This window comes from Tigriopus californicus, chromosome 5 (assembly GCF_007210705.1).
Source record: "Tigriopus californicus strain San Diego chromosome 5, Tcal_SD_v2.1, whole genome shotgun sequence".
NCBI lineage: Eukaryota > Metazoa > Arthropoda > Copepoda > Harpacticoida > Harpacticidae > Tigriopus > Tigriopus californicus.
In genome coordinates this window covers 721,484-742,283 of record NC_081444.1, presented here as the reverse complement: position 1 = coordinate 742,283, position 20,800 = coordinate 721,484, and the positions used below count along the sequence as shown (strand labels likewise).

The 20,800-nt window shown below is 42.3% G+C and overlaps 1 protein-coding gene across 6 annotated transcripts in view; it reads left to right on the top strand.

The window, feature by feature from the left end:
• Positions 1-20,530, top strand: part of LOC131880200 (arginine-glutamic acid dipeptide repeats protein-like) — a 36,029-nt gene extending 15,499 nt beyond the window's left edge. Inside the window, exons 1-8 of one of the 6 annotated variants that reach the window (XM_059226750.1) lie at positions 3,183-3,373; positions 3,604-3,674; positions 17,282-17,362; positions 17,466-17,549; positions 17,817-18,218; positions 18,282-19,125; positions 19,221-19,380; positions 19,447-20,530. In XM_059226750.1, the coding sequence (XP_059082733.1) occupies positions 3,641-3,674; positions 17,282-17,362; positions 17,466-17,549; positions 17,817-18,218; positions 18,282-19,125; positions 19,221-19,380; positions 19,447-19,656 (1,815 nt within the window). In that variant the 5' untranslated portion in view covers positions 3,183-3,373; positions 3,604-3,640 and the 3' untranslated portion in view covers positions 19,657-20,530. Of the gene's footprint in view, positions 1-3,182; positions 3,675-12,568; positions 12,755-17,281; positions 17,363-17,465; positions 17,550-17,816; positions 18,219-18,281; positions 19,126-19,220; positions 19,381-19,446 lie in introns of those variants that run through there. The other 5 variants (XM_059226748.1, XM_059226752.1, XM_059226751.1 and 2 more) reach the window with 5 other exon arrangements.
• Positions 20,531-20,800: the final 270 nt, after the last annotated feature.

Genomic DNA, 20,800 nt, shown 5'->3' with positions numbered 1-20,800 from the left:
TTCTTGAGCTCCTTGAAAACAAGGTTTGACATTTTTTGCCCATTTCTTTACCGCTGCTGGGAATGGAATTCCCAGTAATTCAAGCCGAAAGACCCATTCATTTTATTTGACTTTATATTCATATAATATCTGATTCACCAACGAATTAGAGTTGGCGGATCTGGCCAGCCCTTGAATTTAGGGGTGATCAGGTATTTCGAACATAAACTGGTCCAAGTCTAACTTGAAAGATGCTACTGGATCAACACCTTCACACTCCCTACGAATGTTTGAGGGAAGCAAATTCCAACTTTTTTAATCTCTATAGAGCCCAATGCAACGACACATTTGAAAAGCGTATTCAAAGGTTTACTTCCGGTAACGGGGTTTGAACCACAGAGAAGCATAAGACAAAGCTGTAAGGCGCCAAGCGCCTAGGTTCACATACCCTTTGGACCCTCTTCACTCCCAAGAGGGATGAGTGGCATCTATTGAGCACAAGATAAAGGTTGCCAACAGACGACGTCAGGCACCAGACACTTGGTCTCAATGTCGAACTCTCAAATAGGGCCTAGAGATGGCCCAAGAGGGATGGGTGTCTTGTGCTCTAAGCGAGCACGCCAAGACGTCTTTGTATCGCAGGTTCTATCATAGAGGAAGCAAGTTCTAGAGGGTGCAATGAGACCGCGGACTAGTTTTCAGAGCGAATGAATGTCAGCTGACCGGCTGCTGATTGTAGAGGAGCTACTTTCCATCAGCTAGAGTTGCACTCTCCACTGGTTACCGACTCAGCTGCAGTAAAAAAACCACAACAAACTCGATTTTATTCTTCTATGTTACTTCTTCTATGGTCCTATGTTGGGATCCCTCTGAATAGTGAGCACAGCGCTATCTGTGAGAACACGACTTGGTATTTTCTCTCTCCAAGCAGTTGCGTAAAGCTGTACACAGAGTACGTCAGCGGTTTTAAAGTAAACACGTCACCTCCTGCAACCGATTAGTTTTCAAGATAACACCACTGTCTTTTTGAAAAAAAGTCTTTACAGTAACACCTAACAAAAGTTATCGGGAACCGGTCAGATCTAGGTCCGCGGTGAAGCAGGACCTCTGGGCGCTTTTCTGTGTAAAGGATCTCGGTTAGGGCTGCCATCACGAGCAAAATAGGATACACAAACAAACTCAAAATCGTTCAGCCGAAAGAGACAAAACGTGACCCTACCTTTCTTGGTCTCGGAACGAAGGCTTCTGTGAAACTCGTTCTTGATCGTGGGTCTTCATTTCTGTACCCTTTTTTCGTTTGAATTGGGAGACCTACGAGAGGTTCTTGAAAGCAAATTGTTGATTTTCCAGTTCGAAACCCGTCGCTAGTTTGAACCCACGGCACCTAGGGAGAAGATTTTTTGCCCTAATGGCCCTACCTCCTTGACCGCTGCTACGCTAGATTTCAAACATGCTAATGTTTGAGTCTTTGAAATCCCAATCATAATTATAAAAATGACGAATGGAGACAAAACCTTGAGACTCAGCAATGGAATGTGTTCTACTTAAACGTACATCCAAGTAGATACTACTGCACCAAAAACACTCTTTTATATGCTCATGACATTTACTGTATATCAGCAATTTTGCGTGCCATCTAGAATTTTTCCATTTGCACTCGATATGCTCGGGCAGCTCGTACTTAATTGTAAAAAGTGTTCGACAATATGAACGTATCAGAAAGAGCCATTGTTTGAAAGCCCTTGATTTGAGCCAAGTTGGCGCTTTCTTCAGGGAATCCAACATTCGTTGTGTTTTTGAGTCCCAAATGTATGTGGGGAAAATTATTTAGAAGACCACTTTCAAATCCAGATGGAATCCATCAGTACGTTCGCTGGGTGCCAAGAACACTTGTAAATTACAACTGTGCCTTTGTCTTGGCTCTGATTGAAAGCGTATAAGCGAGACAGGATTGCATTGTAAGTTCTCATTATCAATAAACATAACAATAACCGTTAAGAAAGGAAATTTGAAAACCGAGAATTATTTCTGTGCACTTTTTGGCATGGTCGTCCCGCCCCCTCCTCATTCTCTCTCTCCGTGAGTTCCACCCTGGAAGAGTGATATGATGTTGTTGTACCACGAATAGTCCCACCATCACCGCCACCGCCACCAATGAATCCACACCGATCGTCGTCGCTCTCCTTGCAATCGTTATTTATTAGACAGAAAATTGGCCCTTTCGCTCAGGTTCTACTTCCATTGTGGTGGGGTTGATTGTTGTTATGGCCCAACCAATGCATTCTTTTGAGCATTAATGCAATTATTACCATCTTCATGAGCCAAGCAAGATCAAGTGGAGCCATAACAACACCTACAAACCTGACCAGAGTCGTGTCTCTACACATCATAACAGGCCTCTTTTCCTTGTCGACGACAACATTCTGCGGGCTTGTCGCATGCCATTAGCCGCATGCTCCACATTTATGTACATATCATTTCGGGCCCTGCGGTAAGAATCTTCAAATTGCACTTCAAGGCGGGGTCTCTATTCGCGGACCAACATACTTTTAGATCGTGTCAAAGTACACACGCCAGGCCTGCACAACATCCATCCTATCTGCCTCGAATGTTGAGGCTGTGCTACAGAGTGCAGAATCGATTTGCTATGTTGACTCTTTCACACCACTCGTTCACGCCAAGGCCTAACCTAATCGAGAGGCGAAAAGAGTGCATGTGCAATATCGTTATGTAAACATGCAGTACGACAACACGGTTCGAAACTAAGTACATCCTCCTAGAGAAGTCCTGATTGAACTTAGTGCTACTTTTTTCTCGGGTATCTCTGCGATTCTGCGAGCTTAAAAATGAAATCTCTTTATGGAACATGTTTGTTGTCATTGATTGGCCCGAAGTGCATGTGCGAAATATCTTGTGAGCGAGCGCACTCCTCGCACTTTATCCTGTGCAGTAAAGAGAGAGAAAGAGAGCAATGCGTGAGCGAGCGAGCGAGCGATCGTGCGATCCTAGGCCAGCCCGTTAGTGCGTCCAGGTTTTGCAATCTTCATTGCGAATTTTAGCAAACGGGCTTGCAAGCAGACTTCAGACCAACAAAGCGGCTGCTTCGCAAAGCCAGACAGACGTCGTAAGGGCCGCCACTTGGTCATGTTGGATGATGTTCACATGGCCATTTGCGATCCGATCGACAAGTCAGTGTCAAGGGTTGGAAACAAATAGTCGATTAACTGACGGCTCTGAAGAATTCTTTTGGGTGGATGGCGAAGGAGACGTTCTAGAGAAGCGTTCTAGATTAAGAGTGAGTGACTGGCGACCCTGTGCGAATTGCGATTCTTGCGCTCCAAGTTGAAACTCATCTCCAGAATCTCTAACCAGTCACCAAAGTTAGTCCACGCTTGTAAGTTGGAGGCTTATTTCTGTTCGGTCTCTGTTTGAATTTTATTTTGAGAAGCGTTATAACTGAACTACAATTGACAAGTTTCATTTGTCCAAGGACAGCTCATCTAACTCAATGAAGTGTACAACGCAAGTTTGGTCTCATAACCATCACAACGGAAAAAAACGCAATTCCGTGAAGAATTCTGGGTCTAAGTCATCGACCTGTTCTTGTTGCCTTCCCATCTGCAGGTTGACCGCGAATGCACTGAAGAACTTGCAATCTTTCATGGGACGAAATTCTTTTACCCGCACCCTCTTCGGTAAGTACAAACAAACAATGATGATAACTAAGTGCCTTCCAAATAACGGCGTGATACGTAGGGCCATACATTTTCGATCAGAATTTAGATGCACACCGAAGAAACCCATGGTTTCCTCGTGGTCACAGTCGTTTTGAAGCCTTTGGCCGCTATCCGACTGGACTTTGAATATTGGACAATTACACAGGGATAAATGAAATCCCAATGTGGAAGTGGTAAATCATTGTCTGGGGTTTGCAACTTTGCACTACATCTAGATTAATATCAAAGACATGATTATGCAGAATTTGCCTTGCTTTTGAACCTTGCAGTGCTAGTAAGTAAAAGCTTCAGGTCTATACTAGCTAATCATTTTTTGGCGAATCAGTGCTCAGTGTGCAATTCGACCGTTTCCGGTTTACCGCGTGATTTGAGTGGTTGACAGGCCTTTTTATCATTTCAATTTTGAAACCACTACCAGGCTTTGGGTTCACTTTACGTAGATGTGTTCCAAGACTCTTGTCTGATTAGGCCTTGAGTGTCTGTCAACGTAGATGGTCAAGGACAAGAGTATTTTTGGAACAAAATGTCATTCGAAAAAGGAGTGAAAATATCGTGTGCCAAGAAGAAAAGCATGTTGGCCCGTTCTCAAACAAGTACTAACTCCAACGATGTTTTTCGAAACCGACCAGTGATTTAGCATCGGGTCGAAAGGGCCAAATTGGGTTCCCCATCTTGTGCATTTGATTGATATCCAACTTTAAAGACACTCGCCAACGAAAGTCTGGTTTGTGCAAATAGACGGCTTTTCATCCATCTTTTCCACCCAAAGCTTCGCCAAGATCTTTGCTCGATTACGTTGTCAACCAAACCAACACTAACTTCGAAGACAAACTGGGAAATCCCGTGAAATTCATATACCCGACATCTCGTACAACGTCGTCCGGCTTTGTCTGAAACTCATTGGTAATTCATTGTCACACAAAGGCGGTTGTGGAAATCTTTTCTTCGAACTGAATCTGAAGGGAACGTCTCTCGTCTTGGTTTGGGCAAAATTTCAGCTTGGTTGAATGCTCCCAGAAACCCTTGATTTTGTGATTGTTCGCTACTTCATGGGCTTCGATGTGCAAAACTGGTTTGTCTGACAAATGTACCGTGTTGCACAGAATCGCGATGAGATCCAACTATGAGACCAATGCAAGATTAGAGAGACTCCTAATGGCGTTGGCAATGAGTTAAAGAAAAAGCTTTGTCTGGCCGCTCTTCTCATCAAGGGTTGGGTCTTTGGAGGCTTAGCCTAGTTCTAACAACCACTGAAAATAATGTGCGCAAAAGTGAGAAGTGCAAGGCCTTTTGGGACGACACAATAAGAAATTTGTGCAAAATGCCAGATGTGCTTGGGAATTGATTGATTTCCACGGTAAATCGATACCATTTACTTGCCAAGAACTTTTTTCAATCAACACACGGTGGTTGAAAATGCCTTATCAAATTCTGATGAAAATATCCAGACACATCTTGGCATTTTTATAGATCATGAAATCTTAACGAAAACTTTCACTTAATGCATGACATTAGTTGATATAAACTAAGGTTACGTTTCTTAAGAATTATAGGGTCAATATTAATCAGGAACACATAGTTACGTGTTAGATTGAAGTTAAGTGATAAGATATTGATTAGCTACTAGGCTATGCGTTTAAACACTTTAGTTTTCACTTGCTTTAGCCCACAAACTACCCCCTTTATAGCTCAACCACAATGCCCACACAATGAAACGATTGAAACCGATTTTAAACATCACAAAGCAAAGAAGATCAATTTTGCACGCTATCAAATAGATCTAAATATCACCTAATGTCACTAAAGGCCCTCTGATAGCAATGATTTTCAAAACATTTTTTAAAGATCTTAGTTGTCTAATCAGAAATGAATAAAACAGGAAAAGTTATGGGAATATGTGCATCAGATGATATAAAAAATTTGGACGTTTCTTGAGGACTTTATTGATACCGCGTAAACGCATGATCTTTGCAGTTATTTTCATTCAGTATATCTTACAAGTGATATCATACAACTTTTGAGCTATTTTGAAATCAAGCCAATGAATTGAAATACTATTTTTGCACGGCGATCTTAATGATTGCTTGGTCATTCGACTTAAGAAATGAAAGGGCAACTTCGAGACCAAAATCGATTCAAATCGAGCGATATCAACTTCTTTAAATAAAGTAGACCTTAAATAAATTATCATTCAGGTGGAAACCAAGGTAGCTAATATCTTCTGTTTGATTGCCTTTAAAAGATAATGATTTCAAACGTTTTTTAGACATGTAAGTTTTTTTTCTTGGCTGGGCTTACATGACGAATTCAAATCTTGGTTGTTTCTACGGTTTGGCTATGGTTTTCTTGGCCAAAAACAGCAATTTTGGGCAAATTTAGTAATTTTTATAAGGCGTCATTGCCGACTTCCCTAATGCTGCCGGGAATGAAACACCAGCACTTCAAGAGGGGAAGTCTAAAACTCACATCAAATTTTGTATTCATAAAATGGCTAGCTCTTGAATGGAGGGTTGATCAGGAGTTTTGGTCAAACACTGGTCCAAGTCTGACTTTAATCCTACTATTGGATCAACACCTACGAGCCTACGTTCTTCCTAATGAGGGCCTTTTTGAGGGCTATTTGAGGGCAGCAAATTGACCAATGAAGGAGCCCGAGAAAGAAGAGAGGTGGACTTCATTGTTCGAACTAGCCTGGATTCTCGAGGGCTTGAAGATGCTCTCAAAACGCACCTTAAGCCTCTACGGTCACTACAATTGACCCTAAATCCTGGGTTTGGACAAAGCTCATGGATGCTTTTGAAGACTTTCAATATCAGATACCTTTCGAACCTTCTCTGAACACTGTGAAGTCCCAACTTTTTTAATCCCTCCCAATACGAAAGCTCTCTTAATCCTGTGATGTTCTTTGTGAAACATCTTCGGACCTGCTCGACCTTTTGCAAACCAGCTGAACTCATTGGAGCCCACATGGGTGAAGCATATTCAAGATGTGGCTGAATAATCGACTCTTATAGAATTGGCATCGTGAAACTTAGACTAACTCTGGACTTAAACGTTTGATATATCCAACGCCATGTTTGAGAAGTTTTACCTACGTTCATAGGTGCAATTGGATATGCTCATCGGACTTTCCATTTGCTTGATTAGCTTAAATATTTCATGAGCGAGACGTGCTCAACAGATAAGTCTTTTCTGCCTGTGGTTGGTCCCCCCATAGCCACTCGAAGTACAGTCCGACGTGACCTTCGGCCTCCTACGCGGGGTAATCACTTTTTTACTAATGCTGTCAGGCTGTATAATGCTCTCCCCGTTGAATCTCGAACTGTCCAAAAAATTAGCTATTTCAAGTCCGCCAGCAATCAGTCGCAGTCCAGTTATCCCCTGTGATATGTTGTTTCCATTTTCATGCACTAGTCACTAATCCAAGCCTGATATGTGTACCATGTACCAAAGATGACCTCACCTTAAAAGTACTTGTACTTATAAATACATTCAAATCAAATCAAATCAAATCTTTACCTCCATTATCTAGGAGTGGATTGTTTAATGGCGTCGACCCCAAAGTCATTAAGCGGAATTTCATTCCGTTCACGGCCCTATTACTCTCAGCAGCCTAAAAGTAGATCTGATCTAAGACCTCTACTTGACTACTGGAATCTTAACCATTCTTGGCAAAACCAAATATTGAGCGTAGGAAGAGATACTATCAATACTATTTAGCCTTTGAAGTGGAGCAATGAAGAAGATGAAAAGAGTGGACCTGATATGGGGCCCTGTGGGACAACAGGCTTGGCGTTATGTTCGTATGTCACTAAGAGACACCTCAGTGTTAAGTAATTGCTTCTTATCTTGTATGAAACTTTTTTATTAAGGCAAAAACCTTGCCTTGGATCCCCATATCGTCAACTAAAAGGCCATAATCTGCTTTGTCAAGAGCCTGGCAAAATTGAGATAGACTACATCGACTGACTCGTGACTATGAAATATCTCAACCACTTGCTCTATATCTTCAATCAAATGGCTAATCGTGCTAAAATATGCTTGAAACACCCCCTTCACAAGGAGGAATGACTTCATGGACTTCAAGAAAATTGACAAGTTTGAACTTCATGGTCTTCTCAAATGCGCATTAAGCACTAAAAAACAGGAGCAAGAGCCTATGAGCACCTCATTAAAAACTAAAATGTCTCACCAGTAGGGCCAGGAAACCTCGAAAGTCTCAAGTTTCTGATGGCCTATAAAGCATTTTGAACTGTGACCACTTCATCATCTGACCGCTCAATATGACTAACCTTGCCAATCTCAAAAGACTCATCACTAGAGCAATGAGCTTTTGCTCCAAAAACTCTGTAGTTGAAAACACCACACAAGCATTGTTCTCCAAGCATTTTCGCCATAACTTCTACAGGTCTATTTACTCATAGAGTTCGCATTAGAAATTGCATGATTCGTGTTGAAATTTGATATTGTTTTGCTCCTTTGCCGAAAGACAATGCTCGTAGTAGATTGAGGACTGTTATCATCACTCGTATCGATTTGATCTATTTGTCTTTGTACTATTTGTACACATGTGCTGAAGGGTGTTAACCAAGTCTTGATGTTAGGACGTTGGTCAAATACTTTGCTTGTCAACCAATGAATGATTTTTGATATTTTAATTGAATACCTTACTAAGTTTGAGCCCTTCTTTCGTCCAGTAAAATAAATATGTCCTTATAGAGCTATTCCCCTCTTGCACATGAACGCAATTGAGGTACGACGTACTGATTCCTTAACAAAAAAGTTTGTCTTCTTATAAGGTATAATTACTTTCACAAATTTATGATTCATGGCATTTAGTAGCCTTTTCTTCCTTAAGTCATGATTTACTCTGGACCTTGTGGTTTTTTGATTTGAAGATATGGAAACTTGGATAAAACTGTCATACTTGTAAATGACAAAAGTCAAATAGAAATACACAAATTGAACTTCAATCATCAAGTATTAGGCATGAACTTTATCAAGGCACAATCAACTGTCTCAAGGATACCTTTAGGATTGCGACAAATAGGCAAACGGTGCATGACAATTGTCTAAGCTTGGCCTCTTTTTGCTGATAGCATTATGGCCCGTATAAAACTATCTGAAATAGTATGAAACTCGGGATTGAGTTCTAACTTGCAGAAGAAATGATGGTCTATATAATTAATTCTAACCAATGCTACATTGACTAGATCATCCGAAGTTTTCAATCCATGGTTCAAAAAGTCTTCAGATTTTACCACTGGGTCACTACATTTGCGATAAAAAGTGTGCGATTTTATCTCCAATTTCCATTGCTTTCATAATGGCTACACGAAAAGCCAGTCACGATAAGTCCTTACTAGCAGTCACTATTCATCATTGTCATAATGCCAGCGTCCACGCGTTATTAAAAAAAAATCTTGGTTTTACTTCAGAAACATCGAATACCAAAAGAATGCAAACCTATTCCGATGCAAAAACTTGCTATTTGGTCCTACAATTTGTTTTCTGCCTCCAGTAACAACTAGAAACTAAAAATTCTTCCCCAGCAAGCTTTTTATAGGTGTCTTTCAGAGGCCATTTCCAGTTTCATCTCATTTCTTGGAAGACTATTTGTTCCGTCTGTCCGTCAGGAGTTGCAAACTCAGACGTTCAATAAAAGTGAAAAGTTCGTTTAGGAACTCTTTGACAACTTGCAATTCCCACCAATTGACTCGCGAGAACTACTGTTACAGTACAGCAAAGATATGAGACGAGTCTGGGCCGCACAAGTACCCAATGGATTCCCCTTTGTCTTCCCAATCCCGCTCAGTCATACCACACGTGGATTTTTTAGCAAGGTGTCAAGACGGTCATAAATCTTGAAGCGAAGCAAAAAGAAAGAAAAACAAGCCAAATGATACTTAATGTCTGGCTGGGCCTTTGAGATTGAGACAAGCAACAGGAACACTTGTACGAACCAAGTGGAACATTCTCGCGATGTGCAATGCCAAGAAGGAAATTAAAATGCGAGAATACCCACATGCCTTTACAGCTTTGCCCTCGCATTCGTTCCTTCATTCCCCCTCAAGTATGATGTGGGCCAAGTTTACTGTCTCCAGCCAGACATACAACGTTGAAGTTTGTTATGCTTGCTTGATCCATCCTCCGTCGGTCGTGAGCCAGCGAGGAGTCCGTGTGATGCACTTGGTCGGAGTTGGCCCATTCTTGAAATGCCATGCTTAGCTGTGCAAAAACCTGCTTTGCACACTTGGCACTGTTTAGTCCACAAAACGGACCGACCCAGCGACGGACGGACCGACGGACGGACCGACGGACGGACGGACGGAAGAATAAGCCAGCCAGGTTTGTCGGAGCCAATTGCAGAAATAATGGCAAACTTCCCCTGACCGCCGAAACGGCCAAAATGGCCGACACCGAGATTCGCACGGGCGTTCCCTTCATAGAATCTCTTTCTTCTTTGCTATCTTCCCGTCTCAACTCAAGTGGGAACACTTTGCAAAAAACTCAGGGTGACCTCTTTTTTCTACGAAGTCCGAGCTTGTTTGCAGTACACGTGTAATGTCAAATGAAGAGCGGGCGTCGCTATTTTGCACTTCCTGTCCATGGAGAAAATGACGGATGGACATATTCTCGAATTCAGAGGTGTAATGTATCGGCGTAAAAGCGATTTTTCTCGGGATCATGTTCACGCAATGACTTGAGTAAGTAATTGCCAGTCATACTTAGGGTTTGTTTTCGCGTCCTTTGGACACCCTGACCAATAAACCTTGTATAATGTTGTAACCAAGGGAAAAATGCAGATCTGTTGAGCCGCAATCATGTTTCTTGCGAACTCTGGTTCTTTCTAGAGACTTAGAGCAAGAGTTACGAAGATCATGAGTTTCAAGCTCGTAAACAAAGAGCGATAACTTGGTCGTGATGAGAAAATTTACATGTGACGGTCAAGTTTGTCTGGTTTTCCGCCTTTATTTTCTCCTCAGTATTCATGGCATATTTTTTTGCCTACCACAGAGAGGAGCGAAATAGTAATTGCAACCAAATAGCAATGCTCAAGATAGCAGTCTGGCCTCGTGCCGTGTAAATTCGACAAAAAGGGGACTGCTTAGCATCTTTGGAATGCCTGGCGTATGAGACCCTAAACCAGTTTTGCGTTTCTCCTCTTAATTTGCAAAAACAGGTAACAAGGCCACCATTGCTTCAGGCTTGCAAAATAGGAATAGAGCAACCACGAGATCCTTTACGGCCATTCTGTGACTTCACATATTTACTTGGCCTCAAATTTTGATCACCACTGTCTTTTTCCCCCTTGTAAACCATCAATTTGCAACAATATGACGGCACTAGAACAAATCTTCCTGCAAAAGACATTAGCCGTAGCTTTTGCAAATTCGTCCAGAATAACCACGTTCACATGTTACATAAAACATGCTACCTATGAATATGCCCGGAAAAAGGGCTCGCTCTTATTTTATAAAAGTCCAAGAATCAATCAATCTTTTGTCTATCATCATGGATACACTTGCGCCGCTTGCTATCAAGAGCGAAGCAAATGTGTCTCTAGTTGAAGCATTTGATTTTCAGAAGAGACCATCATCCCAAATTTATGGCTCGCTCATGTCACGTCACCCTGACTATTTAGCACAGGAGCGCTCAAGTTTTAAGCAGCGAGAGAGGCCAAAGGAAAACTTAAAGCACTTTGTAATTGAAGTCCAAAGGTAAACAAGTGACGAAATGTTTTGAAAGGGATTGATTAAATTTTGATTTAGAGTCTTGTTCTAAGTTGGTGGGTGCTAGGATCAGACGGGGTGAACCTCGTCTGGCCAATGAAGCTGACCGTCACATCGTTCAATTTTCCAAGAGGCTGTTTCCTGTCCGTATCAGATTGGTTTTGTGGATGTGGCAAGCGTCTAAAAGTTTCTTGCATAGAAAAAACGGGCAGAAGAATCGAACAAGGAGCCTCTGTCCTACTAGGAATTCGCAGTAGCCACTACGTTATACACGTCGTCTCCCTGTGATAATTCATGAGACATTTAATGAAAGTAATTCATCAAACAAGATGAATAGCATTAGGCGAATTCGTTTGATATGATGAGTCTAGTTTCTTTTCTTACTTTAGTCCTTATGGTATGTGAACGGCCCTGTGGTCTGTGAACATGACTAATTTGACAAGTTCGACAAATACCACTGATCAAAAATATTTGCTTTACATAGAAATATCCACTCAGTCTCAATCTGTTCTCTTTCCATCGGAGAAGTTTAATCAAATATGTCGATGTCTGGGACATCTTCAAATTCCCAAGGTTTTAATTTGCATGCCTGCTTGCACCGTGTCTGTTTGCGAAAAGGTTGACTCCTTCATCTGGTATGAATTATTCTAGTCCATTTCCTGAGCTTCAACTCAAATTGAGTGAGTCGTTACTTTCATACAAATATAGTTCTACTTGGATGGAGCCAGTAGTATGAATCCGAACACGCTCTTAAAGTGGATCTCATCTCGAAGGTTGCCATTTGCCGCAAAGTTTTGCAAAATTCTCCCGGCCTGCGTCTGAAAATTAAATGCAACGCCAGACTGGTCGGCAAGAACCTCGCTGCTCCCTTGCTTCTCGTTTCTTTCATGTGCCTCGAAAGCACTGTTCAAAACATGTGTTTCCACACATGATGCATATACGCATTCAACATTTGTTCGGAACCGTCTTTGTCTCCAATTATCCTCTCCGGCTTCATATTGGAAACATACATCCAACACAACGGACAGTATGTATTTGCTTTGCTCTATGCACTTGAATGCCACTAGGATATCGGGAACTGCCCTCAGCTCGTTATCTGAGTAGATTTTTTTTTTACAGTTCGGCAAAAAGTGGTGGTGTGGCCGTTGGAGTGGGTCGTTCGTTCGTTGCGAGGACCGGTTTTGGCTGCTTTTTGGCATGCCTTTCAGAAAGTGCATCGTGGTACAGCTTGAAGGATTGTGGGCTTTTAAAACGAATGTACGATCCAACGAGCTCGGCATGAGACGTCGCCATAGAGAAGAATAAGTAAAGATAAAGATAGTGGGTTCAGTCATCGTTGTGGTGGGCAATGTGGGATCAAATGCTAGCTAGCCTGCTTTGAAGGTACCAAGAACAAATGGTGGCAATAAATGCGAACCCGAGACGAGGCAGGCTTCGCTCGCGAAGGGATGTTCTTGGTATTGGTCTGGTTGATCCCGCTGGTTTGGCCGTCGTTCCTTGAATGCGGAATTAGGCCTAATCAGACGCCTTTGTCAAGTGTGCAAAATTGAGCTGTGCAAAGCCAGCAAAACACAAACCTGGTCAATGACCCTCCAATTTGAGACTCAGACATTTGACGTCGCAAAAACTGTCTGAATCGAGAAGGCGACCGGGATTGGCCGTGCAAGAGTGGTTAGGCTGAGAAGAAAAAAAACCTTACAGCTCTCTCTCTCTCTGTCTCTCTCTTTCTGCCTTCACATGCTTCTTTCCCGGTTGTGTGCGTGCGTGTGTGTGTGTGTGTGTGAGCTTTTTTGTGCCTTGATGCATTTCGAATCTCCAAGGAAATGGACGAAACGAGTCCATACTCGTAAATTTGTGCACAACTCACTTGGCTTGGCCTGTTCCTCCTTGCGATTCATGTTCGTATTGCATGAATCAACAATTTATGTATCAAACAAATTTTCCACGAGATCGGTGACCTCATTTTTGGCTCTCTGGCCTTGTTGGCGTCAGGTTTCGATTCCGTTAATGACGATTGAGAGAGGGCAGATCCGTTTCCAATTCCCATTTCAATACGAAATGAACCGTTCGATATGTAACTGATAACCGGAGTGATAACTAAAATATTGTCGTTGAAACAAGTGTTCCGGGGAGTTCAGATCGTTTTTGAACTCAACTTTCATGACAGTTAAGCAAGGCACAAAAAACTCCCAAGTGGAACAACATGTTTCATTGTGTGGAGACTTATGCTTGAAAATGATTCCATGTGACATGGTTCGCTGATGAACGAGTGGATCTTATCACAATGAGCTGTCTGATTCGGACCTGAGGAGAATAAGATCTGCATGCATTTCTTCAAGTTTGATCGATGGCTAGAAATATCAAACGGACGATGACATTTGTTAATGTTATCTTGGATAAGTACGATTGCATCTACACATGCATTTCGAATTTTCCGAAAGTATTTTTTTGCATTGATAAGCATATCAAGAGCATTTTTGTTCCTTCAGTTTATATACTCAATGAAGACTGGCTGCAATGGACTTCCCTTCAAAGGTATTATGTTGCAACTTGCTCTTAAAGAGTATGAGAATGATCTTTGTGTGTCTTGCAAATCTGAATGTGCGGAAAACCACTTTGTTGTTGGGCTATCTATGTGGAAGAATATCCGCCACTATGCCAAATAACCAAAGGCTCTCCTTACCAAAAAAAACAAAATTTTGCCATAATTCATGCAAATCTGCCAAAACCATGAAGTGTCCAAATGAAAGTGGAGGAATCTACCCAAACTTGTTTTGCCCATCCCTAATGCTGGTTTAATTTGGTGAACACGGTGCTCTTTCAAAAGGACTACGACCAAAGAAGAGTATTCGTCTCTGAGGGAGTCGCTTCGCCCGACATGAATTGCAGTCTAATTGCATTGCACTGGTCTGATGATTGCGATCCTCGATGGATCTTCATCGTCATCTCCAGCTGGAGAAGGGTGCGTGTTCAAGTAGCCAGAGTTACCACAAGTCATACGTAATGTACAGTACGTTTGGTACGTTCAGAGTGCACTGCCGTATTCCAGCACTCTAATATGATAGTGTGCACTTGGAAACAGACGATCGCGATCTTTTTGTCGCCCTTATCTCGCAAGACTGCATCACGTTGAAGTGTACTTGGCATCCCTGTCAGCCTCCGGGCTTTTCACTTGTCATTCTCAGGCCTTTTCAAGAGGACAAAGATGTAGGACTTGTAGTGGGCCTACCCAAACCGCCGGATGCATTTAAATCAACATACTGGTCAGGCCTTGGCCATTCGTCAAAACCACGACATACGACAGGAAAGAGGGAGAGGTACAGGATGACTGTGACATATATCGACGAAGGTCCTTGACATGATATTCAAGGAAACAAAACTTACATAAGACCTGACTACAAATGCTACTTAGATATGTTCTAATTGAAGTAAGCGTCTATGGCTCAAAGCAAAGAGTGAACAATGTCCAGAAAAAAGTGACTTGTCACCTCGTGAAAATGTCTCCACATATTGACGTCCGTTGTCAAGATGAATTGCAACGTAGGCGACTCACATAAAAATGCTCAACATTGGGATGGAATGGACAAGTTGCACTACAGTAGTCTTGCGCATAGAGATGACTGCATATTCCCAGAAAGAGACTCGAGCACAAAGGAGAAGGGTAAGGTGTTTTATTACGACCTTAAAGTACCCCATGGGATGGTGGCTCTACATATCTGCGCGGAGACACTTATCATATCCTATTGCGGTAAATCAATCAAAGACCAGGTTGGGCACATTGCTCTGCCAAATAAATTAGTTCTAGGAAGAAATGTGTCAGCTCGTTAAAAGTTCGATATTTTTACATTCATGATTGGTTCGTTTAGTCTTTTACGATGTGAACTGCAACTGAACTTTCTTATTGACACACAAGCAAGCGTTGGAGATCGTTGAGCAAATAGAAAATATGTATGTTCATTTCTGCAATGATGACTTAAGAGTTTCCAGTGACCGCTCAAGGCCAACAACCACAATTACTTTGAGAGAAAACCAATCGAAAAATCGTCATCAGATCTTGAGCAGAGAATGCAGATCAAATGCAGAGCTCCTTTTAGGACTTGGTGGGGCATAAACGGCCTGAAACAATTGATGTTCGTGCCCTTAAATGTCACACGAACTCTCTCCATTTCTTTTTATGGATTGTGTGGTGTTCTCAATAGAGACTCGAGTTAATTGCTTCGCGCCAAGATGGCTATACGTTTCGACATGCAAACCAAAAAAAGTCTTTTAAGTGTCTACATTCCTTAAAACTGAAATGATGCGTAGAAAAGTATGGTGCTTTTTCTTATCGAATACAACTTGGCGATTGCTTGAATGTTTTTATTGCCCTTTTCTATTAAGTTTACCTAAGAAACAGAAAAATCGTATTACATCTTTTTGCAAAAACCAGTGAAGCCCTCCGACGAATTTATGGTGAATAAAAAGTAACATGTATTTAATTCCAGTTCCTTCAATCTTTTTTCCTCTCGCGTTTATGCATACTATAACAAACTCAATAAAGTTTTGAATGAAAAAGGACATATTAAAGTCTAGTGTCTATGAAGAGCACTGAAAAAGTCGGTAGCTCCGAGTAAGCAGGTTCTTATCTCAAATCTCCTTCATTACGAATCAGTGCTTGAATGCACATTTCAATGCATTTTTTATGTGACTCAAACTTGGATCTAATCTGGCGCGTAAGAACTTGAATATAGGATGCACTTTAAGAATCATTTCAATGGCTCAATTATTTAATCCCTTTGGGGTCAAAACGGACTTCAAAGCCTTCGTTTACCTTCTTGACCGGTTGGACACCATTCAGCCGATAAAGTTGCTCTGTGACATATTTGATGAAGCATTAGAATCGGTATCAATCTAACTTGAGCTCAATCTCATGAGCAAGAAGAGTACAACCATCCACCTACTATACAATGGTAGAAACTGCATCCAAATGCATGATTTGTCAGTTGAGAATTCAGGTTTGTGACCCACCTCAAAGGCGGAACTCCTTTTACGCCCCATTAAGCTGTCTACTACGCCAGGGTTCACTTTGTTAGGCTTTAGATCCTGTTTCGGAAGTTTCAAATTTTGAAAAGCCAATGATTAAAGCCTAAACATGTTAGGAATACTAAGATGCGTGACAAGAACGTCGAGAGGGCATGGAATATTGTGGCATTCAAATCTCAAGTTAAACCCACTGATTATTGCCGAACGACATGAATTTTGGATCCACAGATTCTGACGGAGGAGCCATGTTCGTCACGAATGGAGGAGTTGGATTATCCATCAATTGCGGTAGTTCAACTTTTGCAAACCTTGTAGTCACGAACGCAGACAGACGTTGCAGATTTCAAGACAGGCCCAAATAAAAGATAGAAATGCATCGCCTTGTCAGGGTTACCATTTGGCGGATAGGCAACCTCTCATACATGTGGATTTAGATTTCTTTCAACGTTGAAAGAGGCCTGCGGAAAGCCGAAAAGGAAGAGTAGGATGCTTATTTGGCAGCGACCCTGTCTCATTTTTTCCGACTTGTCTTTTGGAGTATGCCATTACATATCTAATTACCGGTTGTAATGGGAAAATTGGAAGAGGATTCCACAATTTATGTTGTAGCTCAGGCGAGAACTCTGCTTGGTTTGGCTCCAATTTGTAAGCAACGAGCCATATTTTGGGAAGGAATCTCCACCGCCACGTGGTTGTTAATGGAGTGACGATTTGCGACTTGGTGGTAGTTGCTGCAGTAGTAACTAATATGATGAAGTAGACCGTTTACGAGACTTCAAATTCATTCTTGAGTCGCCTCGATTTTTTTAGGCCTGAATATGGAGAAGGATGCAAATCAGCGAAGCCCAGACTCCACTACAACCTTTAATCCCAGGAAGCGGAGGTTGATTGGTAAGCCATTTTCTTACTCATTTCGTGAATCAAATGAAATGGTATATCTTGATAAAATATTTTTAGAGCTAACCATAGCGCTTAATCTCCACTATTTTTGCAGAGGAATGGGACGCCAGATCTTGTCAGACGCCCGATGTGAAGGGATTGCCCTCAAAAAACAAATGTGGTCCTTTGGACCTTAAAGGTACGCAAACCCCCCTAAGGTTACATAAAAAGAAAAGACAGGTTCAGAAGCCATTTTTGGAAAGGAAAACCTGATCATGCAATCCGAAAACAGGCAGTTGCACTATGTTAATTATGGTCATAAATATTAAGCGATGTGCTAAACTACACCTTTGAAGTTATTTACGACTTGCTGTTGTTTTTTGAGGAGGTCTTCCCCTGTGAAAATTGAACCTCTAACGTTCTGATAATCAATCAAGATTTAATCATTAAGATACTTACCCACTAGATGATTGGAAAGAGAGCCAAACCATAAAAGATGCTCGCAACTACGCAAACCTCATCCCAGACACGGAGTTCATTCGACCGTACCCTTCCTTGGCCAGGACTCCCTCAGCCTTCAGTGCCCTGGAACCAAGGAGATCGAACTTGTCCCTCAACACATCATTGTACGCACCTCAACCTCTACCACCGACATATCCAACTCACATCGCCACGACGAGACCTCCGCCCGGAATGCCCATCAACGGCTTTCTCTCACCAAGAGAACAGACACGGAACTTGATTGAGATTGCTCGCCACACACTGCCCGGTCCAGCCGTGGAGAAGACGCATTCTCGAGACATTTCACCCGAGGTCACCTTGGAGCTGGCCAGGGACAATGATAGTTCGAATCCGTATGACCCCAGAGGTAGACACAAGTTCGAATTCACCGTAGAATTGTTTGGGTAACCTTGAAGTAATTTTCTTTCAGCTCAAAATAGCTTCAGGTATTCAAGCCGTTCCCTAACACCACCACCACCAAACCAGAGTGTTGGTGGGCACCGGGGAGCCAGAATTTTACACGCTGACCGTTCGCCATCCTTAATTATTGCCCCTCATGCCATAGGAAATGTTCCTATCAGATCTCGACATTCCCCACCTTACCCCTTACCTCCCGGGGGCGGGACTATTCATCATTTGCCCAAGCCCCCATCCCCGGTACGCAACATACCTATGTTTCCAGAGCAAGGACGGCATCGTCACATGGAACCCTCTCCGCCTCTTTCCCACCCATACCTAAGGCATTCCCCCCCTCCTCCGACCCATACCATAACATCTGGCGAGTACCGAGGAAATGACCCTCGGGAACACGAACCTCCACCAATGAATGGTTTGCGGACGTCACCACATGGGGACCAGCGGCCAATGAGCTTAATTCATCTGCCTCCAGATGTGGGAATAGTGCGGGAAAGTGCGTTCCAAGCTCCCATCGCTCACCCTCAATACCCCCCATCTCAAATGCCACACCCAAGTTTGATAAGAAACGGCCATGTCCGTCTCTCTCCAGAATTGTCAGAGCGGGGCGCTCCACCGAGACAAATGTATCCCTACTACGACGACTCCTCCATATCACCCTCCGATTCCGGGTGTTCAAGTGGACGAGGGTCGAACCCTGTCTCTCCTATGATCGATGTTCCTAGTAACCCAGTTGCCGGTCCCAGTCATGCCAAGGGTCCTCGGTCTAAGAACCCATCGGGTAGTGAGAGTTCCACGACTAGCACTAAAACGCCAGGCAGCAGAAATGGAGAACGTCGAGGAGGGAGGCCAAGCACCGGGTAAGTCAGCGCAGAAGCTTATTTTGTTGAAACTGGAAAGAAGCGCCAATTTCAAAATTATGGTTTTCTCTCTCTCTCACTCCCTTTACCTCTAGGTCTAGATTGAACAACCTAATCCCGCCAGATTGCCCCTTGACCGAAGAACAGATTGTAGATCTTGATATTGATTCTTTTAATGACCTTATGGGCAAACACCATTTCTCTGAAGAATCCATTGCCAAGTATCGAGATCTGCGACGCAAGGGAAAAAATAGGGTAAAGCCTCGTGAAGTGAGTGTTTTGCAAAGTAGGTATATTTCATTTGTTCTCGTTTGGTTTTAGCAAGCAGCAAAAAAGTCACGCCAAAAGAAGATCTCTGAATTGGATATTCTACGGCAGCAAGCGGAAGAAAAAAAGGCCGCACTGCAAGAGATGAAAAGACAAAGGGAGATTCAAAAAGGCCGGGAAGCCGAGATTTCACGACGGATCCGTCTGAAGAAACAATGGATCATGAACAAGACGCAGATGGACACTACCATGGATGCCTGCTAAGCATGTAATCCGAACTCCAAGCCCACTTGAGGATTACCGGCGGTGGAAAAGAATCCCCGAAGACCTATTTTGGCAATGCAAGCAACCCACAAAAACACGTGTCTTGGGCACGATAAATACAGAAATCAAGAAAGCACGACAACTTCATCCACCTTACATGTTTTATGGTTTTAGTTGACGTGAACATTCGATAACACGTTGCTCATTTCGAATTTTGAATGCAGAACAGTCTGTGATTGAATTGAAGATTTTTCGTTTCCATGGAGGGCTTTTAGAATCTCTAGTGGACGACGAAAATAAATGCAAGATTGCGATAGATCAATATATCATAGAGTACAAACAGAGAGAAGCATGTCAAACTTCAGTAGTGGACCATTATATATGTATACTTAAAATTTGAACACACACACACACAGCCAAGTCATTGCCCAAACAAATCTGGAACGAAAAATGAAAATCGAGTACCTGCTTCAAAATTGATAGGTTTGCTTTCCATTCAAGTCCAACACCAACAAAACGTACCATAAGAATGTTACTATCATAACTGTACCACAAGTACGGATTCAGTGGAGAAATTTAACCAAGGAGAATTGAAAAATCCCACTGCCAAAAAACGCGCACAGAGCCGTTCGACTCTTCAACCCCGAGCCCCGAAAATATACGAAAAGTGAAGCCCACGGCAATTTTTGCTCATAAATTATTCGAATAGAGCGCGTATTTGGAGAACACAATACTTGTTAAACGTTGTTTTTGTTATGCAATGTGATTTGATAGTATCTGAAGAAAACATTATTTTCATCCCTTGAATAATTGCTGTATTTCATGTACATAAGTCGACAAATCCGGAAATAAATCTAAATTTTTCGATTTCAAACTTAATGAATACTATTTCGTAATGCAAGGTTCCTAGTTGCCTTGATTTTAGTTGTGGCCTTATTTCAATAAATCGCCTGATAGTTGCTTAGCTTCTATTTAAGCCCCGTTTGTCGGGTATAAATGAATGGGGAGCTAGAGACAGGTCATTTGCCATGGACTTCTATAATCATGGACTTACTCAACCATTCATTTTATACAAAATGGGACCTAAATTGATCAAAATGTTCGGCTAAATCAAGAGCTCCTCCAAATTCTTGAGATCTTCTAA